At 36.9% G+C, this 6,096-nt stretch overlaps 1 protein-coding gene across 1 annotated transcript; it reads right to left on the bottom strand.

Annotated features, from left to right (window-relative positions):
- Positions 1–635: 635 nt before the first annotated feature.
- Positions 636–4,260, bottom strand: LOC108982546 (ankyrin repeat-containing protein ITN1-like). The gene is made up of 5 exons (XM_018953956.1): positions 4,065–4,260; positions 3,119–3,601; positions 2,707–2,856; positions 1,377–1,822; positions 636–1,253 (listed from the first exon to the last, which is right to left on the bottom strand). Exons 1-5 carry the CDS (start codon positions 4,258–4,260, stop codon positions 636–638), a joined length of 1,893 nt encoding a protein of 630 aa, XP_018809501.1.
- Between the last annotated feature and the right edge of the window lie 1,836 nt (positions 4,261–6,096).

Below are 6,096 nucleotides of genomic sequence, written 5' to 3'. Positions count from 1 at the left end.
GTTTAATTTTGTTGAGGTTATTGGGAGATTGTAGACCCCCTTTAGTTTATATTTTTTGTAATGATGACTTATGGAGTTTGTATTATGATTATTTGGAAAATACGAGTTCGTGTGCTAATCATGAAGTTTTTGGAGTTTTAAGTGCTTGGAGAGACAAGTTTGTAAGTGACAGGTAGTAATTCTCCGACCCTTCGCGGGTGCGGGGTGTTACATTTGGAGCGGGACTCTTGAGACTCAGATACTGCTCAAATGTGACACCATTATACCCTAATATAAAAAAATTTGGATCAGAATTAAATAGCATGCAACTTTGCGTAAAATTAAGGTTATATATGTATGTGGGTCTGCTGCAAAGTAACAAATATGACAAAAGGAGGTATACAGAGTATGGGCACATTACAACCAAACTAACTATGGATTTGGAAGTGCATGCGGAGTCCAATTTGTAATCAATATTACAAAAATGATAGTAGTACATCTAGACAATTATGAAGATTAAATTGAAGTTTTGATGGAAATAATACTATTTTCGTCCATTCTAATTCAAAATCACTTGATTGGCTTTAACAATTTCCCATCCTTTTCTTTTGTTTTGCATTTTGGATCTACCAGTCAATTGCCTGGTTGAATTCTTCCTAGAAAAGTCTACGTTCACGTGGTCGGAAAAGAAACCTAGAACCATACGTTGAGCGGAATATATCCGCCCAAAGTCTATAATGTAAAATGAAAAACATTGTAACAGGAATGCAAGCCAAACTTATTATAATAATTGGAACACTTGCGATTTCACTGTCATAGACCAGAAAGCAGGTAGCGCTGAAAGCTACCACCATGCTTGCTATAGAGATGAAAAGTGTTGTGAGTCCAAGCAACAACCTTGCAGGTAATGAGTGAAGGAAATCCTTTTCGGCATAGCGTGATGTGAGGATTGATGAGAATATTAATATTGATGTTGATGAGGAGAGCAATGCAATTGCATCTGATATGAAGAAAGCCAAAAACCAGTTGCTTCTAAGTAAAATAGGAATGCCTAGTTCTTGATTGTTGCCACCCGGTACAGCAAAGGCCGCAGTGAAAACTACCGTGGCAATCAGTGCCGCCACAAGCATGCCATAGTTTGCTGTGTCCTTCATCCACTTTTCACCTTCCTTCTGTAAATGTTCATGTGTGATTGTAAATAACTCCCTGGGATTCTTTTTTAGATCTAAATTCACCTTCTTCGTGTATGAAGGTTGCACAATGGTTTCTATCTCCTGAAATGGTCACGGTGTTAGCAGTTGACAAAAGAGTGAAATATATATATATATATATATATATATATATATATATATATTTATGAAGCCAGAATAAAAGAAAACTTAAATCAAATAGAGAACCTTAAACCACAATAGCTCTCGTTGCATGTTAAGTGCTGCTCCTGATACGATATTTAATCGGTTTGGAATATCAGGAGCTATTTCCGCGGCTAAGTGCAGCATGTTGTTATTGTTTTGGTCAGTGTAGAGTGCGATGATATCCTTGATAGCACCTAGCTCATATATTAGATTGAATACATTCTCTTGCCGATATTTAATAGCAAGGTGAAATATACTACGTTTATTCTGGTCTACGCTCCATATGAGATCAGGATAGGAGCGTATAAGTATAATTAGAAACTCAACATTCCCTGATCTTGCAGCATCAAAAAGAAAAGAGGAATGGTCATGAACCAGCTTTCTGAATTTTTTCTGTGGCAATTGTCGAAAGTTTTCCCAGAGTAGATCAACTAATTGATGGGCTATTATACGCATCAAAGCTTTGCTGTAGATCCCTCGGAAGGGCCCTGGGATTAGGAAAGAAATCAACTTCTTATAGGTCACCTCATAGAAAACAAGTATTAAAGATATTGCTTCAATAAAAAATAAAGATGGGAACCTCGGGTACATTACATGACTTATAAGAAGATAGACATATGAAGATGGCATACATAATTAAGAGAAATGCTACGTACGTAGACCGATGGTGTACCGAGCATTTGCTCCGATGGATGCATTTTTATTTTATTTTATTTTTCTTAAATATTAAGAAATGTAGTAAATTTTTTTTTTCTTAAATATTAAGATCGAAATGGTTTTGATCTTAATGTTCCAAAAAAAAACAAAAAACCAAACAATTTGGTGGTAATCAGTCAGTTCTTAATTAATAATCAGTTGTTATTTTATGAATGGGTTTCCTCATGATGATCTAGCACTCACAACATTAAACTAAAATAAATTCTACCGTTATACATGGGCCACTTTTAAGTCTCCTATGGTTGAGAAATGTCCTACATTTTTCAGTTAATTAGATGTTCCAGCTCGATCTATATATGTCGATGAGAGTCTATTAAAAATATGAAAGGAAAAAACTACCTACGAAGGAAATTAGCTTACAATTAATTCCTACAACAGATCGAATGAGATTATATGGAAATATCTCATCAATATCTCGCGCAATTTAGGAAGTACTAGATGCGATCAAGTAAAACTAGTAGCTAGCTAGTTTCTCCTTTCCAATTAATTAAGAACATTTCAGTAAAAATATCATCAAATAATTAGCTTAATTATTAAATCGATCGATTCGTTGTCCTATATATAAAAAAAAAAAAAGTCAACTAGTTAGTAAATGATAGGCACACATGCACGTGCCAGTAGTATGAAAAGAAAATTGGGTTGGCAGCAAACTAACAGGAGTTTAAGCATCTTTCCCAGACGGATAGCTGACTTTTGCTGCCGATTGCATAAGGTTTTTTGGCTAGCTCTTGCAATGCTATCTTCCCATATGTATTCTCCATTGTTGCCAATGCTGGATCTCTTTTCAGAATTTTTAATGCTATATCTGTTCATAAAAATAGCACAGACGTTTAATTGATCACAGTCGAAGGTTTAGGTTGGCCCATGGTCAATAACATTGTTGATCAGCTTAATAATTGAGCATGCTATCAGTGTTGTAGGGTAATTCATCAATCCGACAATTAAGTCAAGTTGATCAATTACAATAAAGACATCAAACAGACATAACGGCATCGTAAATTACTTGTTACAAAGCTGACAATAATAGTATATGGTAAAGTGAGATCAAGAAGGGCGTACGTACATACCATACAAATCACTGGAAATAGAAGCAACCAGGATGTCAATGCGTTCAAGAGGAGTCAAACGTTCAAAAGCAGTGACAGAGTCTAGATAAGCCACCATGTTTCTACGTCCTTGCAAAGCTGCCATGTAAAGCGGCGTGATTGATCCATTACTAACACGAATCAGTGGCAGTTCATTGTTCTTATTCACCATCTCCTCCGCAATTGCCACGATTCCTGATGCAGTAGCGAAGCAAATGGCTGTATGGTTTTGTTTATTTTTTATTTCTAAGTCGCTTGGATTCATCAGTTTCACTAATTCTTTTACAAAATCGGTGCGCTTTGCTGCAGCCGCGATGTGAAGAACTGTATCCTTCTGTCTTGTTATGGGATATGTAATGGCATCTGGATATTTATCAAATACATCCTTAGCAGCTGACCAATCACCTTTTAGGGCTGCTTGATAGAGACGAACAGAAGTGTCGAGGAAATGAAATCTTCTAGTCCCTGGAATTTGATTTTTTTTTGGGCTAGCATAAGTAATCATAAGTAATCACAATATTTAAAAAGATGGAAGATTTTGTGTGTATCCACTTATGTCGTTTTTCTCTTTGGTAACGAATGCATTTTTCTTTTCTTTCTGGGATATCTGGGGATTCCTAGATGGCTGTACTAAAATCAGGGTGGTATTAATTAATGACTAATTACGTACAAAAACTTGAAATATATATCTAATATTCAAAGTAAAGTACACTTCGAACTTATCATCTCTGGTATAATATATAATCATCAACTGTATCTAAAAATATACATGAGCAAACTGGAAGATCGTCGATGTGACTCGAAACAGAAGAAAATGTACGCCATACGAGAACGGAATATTCAGAAATTCATAAGATATTCGAATGCTTATTCGCTTGTTAATTGGATGCGCCGAAGTGGGCAAGCTAGAGAGAAAGAAAGTGCTTACTCTCATTAGCCTCATTTTCAGCATCCTCGCTCGAGCTCAACTCCTGATCTAATGATGTAGCAGCGTCCCAGTAATGTTCTGGTTCTGGAGATGATGGAGCAGAGTAGAATCCTTCCATGCCTAGCCCACTCCTTGCAATCGTCTCTATGATCTTCTTAATCTTGAGATGCTCTTTAAATATTGATAGCGCCCTCATAATTTGACTTCGTTTGTTAATCTGATCTAGTAAAAAAATGTTACAAACAGATCTTAGAAAAGAAATGAATAATAAATATACTTAATATATATGACGTTAAGCAGTATGCACGCACATACAGATGATGAATTCGTCATCATGTAGTACTTACGCATGATTTGTGAGTCAATTTTAGCAGAATACAATCACATGCGCAACGTACATTAAGAATGGTTGTGCATTAATAATTCTAGATCAACATGATCATATAAATTAAACACAGTCGTGCTAAGCGTTTTAGTGTTTCTGATTAATTAGAATAAGACTTGGCCGCTAGCTGTGAAATGCCAGCACGTTCTCGGTTATCAATTAGGTACATAGACAACGCATATGTGTATATAGTACTCAAGTCTGTTTGTGGTCTTTTTTTAAACGAGAAATCATCAAATTTTCCTTTAAGCCTTATTATCTTATAGTTGGATTACAGATCAACTTACCAAAGCATGAGATTTCGAAGTCGTCCATTTGAATACTGCATGCATGCATATTATAATAATATTTCATCCACCCATCAATGCATTCATGCATGTTATACAGACGTCACCTTCATTTTTAACTGTGTGGATCAAAGAGCTAGCAAAAGGATTAAATTTTAATAAATGACTAAAAGACCAGAAAGAAAAAGTAAATGGATGACTAAATTAAAGATCATGCATGGGGACATGAGTTACTACGTACGTTGTATTTGTTGATATTTTTCAGAGAATTTAAACGTGGCGCCCTCGACTAGTACCCCACGTGTGATTTGATGAGAGTCGCGAAATCAGGTGTTGGCCGCTCGGGTCTGACACCCCTAGCGCAATGTAGAAGTAAGTGTGCAAGTATGCAATGTAAAAATGTGCAGTTAAATCGTAGCGGTAAATAAAAAGGCAGTCAGAAATGCTAACAGTACCAGAAGTTAAGATTACATCACCCAGCAAAACCATAAATCAACAAACTCCCAAACACCGATATAAAAATAATACAGTCATCTACTTAAGTTAAGGAAACATCTAATCAACACTACACAAGGGGAAAGTTTCCCCAAGTCTTCAGTCCTCAGGAGGAGCCGATCCTCTAATCTCATAACCGTCCTATGCATCAAAGTCTACAGTTCTGCGAAGTGGAACCGCAGGTGGTGCACTATAGTGAGATTTCGCAAAATCTCAACAAGTAAAACCATAGATTAACACCTAAAAATACAAGCATGGGAAAATATGGAAATTTCACAACAATGGAAAACTAGAGATTTTTAACATTTACCATAAATTTACAAAACATCAATTTCCTTCCCAACTTTTTATAGAAAAGGCAACACAACTCAAAAACAAGTTTTTAGTTTTGAAAGCATTCATTTTATTAAGATATGCACCATGGTCTCCCGTAGGGACAACTCGCACACTCTGGCTCCCTTCGTCGGTAACGACCACGCACATGATTTTGTAACGATCGAGCGATATCCAGCTCCGCGCCTGGCTCACGTGACTAGGAACCCTCTAACCTCCACCAGCAGAGAGGCCACGAAGTCGGCACAAGAGCATTACCGTCTAATCTGAGCTTGTTGTCACCCGGCAACAACTTAGGGGACATCACTCAGTTTTATACGCTCTTGAGTGATCAGAGAAGCTCTACCGAGATAATGCTCAATCTCGGCTTGGGGTCGTGATACACACATACCTCACCCCTCCCTCCCTCTCATCCGGCAGCTTCTGACAAAAAACTATGGGCTAGTTTTCCCCCTAGTTTTGGCTGATACCCCATCACTCAAAGTGTCTTTTACACACCTCCTATCACTCCTTACATTTGTTACATTTCAAA

The sequence above is a fragment of the Juglans regia genome, chromosome 4, assembly GCF_001411555.2.
Source record: "Juglans regia cultivar Chandler chromosome 4, Walnut 2.0, whole genome shotgun sequence".
NCBI lineage: Eukaryota > Viridiplantae > Streptophyta > Magnoliopsida > Fagales > Juglandaceae > Juglans > Juglans regia.
This window is presented reverse-complemented; position numbering and strand designations above follow the sequence as displayed.

Coding starts and splice junctions, on each gene's coding strand:
- LOC108982546 (XM_018953956.1), bottom strand. CDS start 4,260: ATGAGGGCGCTATCAATATTTAAAGAGCATCTCAAGATTAAGAAGATC. Junction 2,857..3,118: donor TATTTCCAGTGATTTGTATG/GTATGTACGTAC, acceptor TTTTATGAACAG/ATATAGCATTAAAAATTCTG. Junction 1,254..1,376: donor GAGAGCTATTGTGGTTTAAG/GTTCTCTATTTG, acceptor TGACCATTTCAG/GAGATAGAAACCATTGTGCA.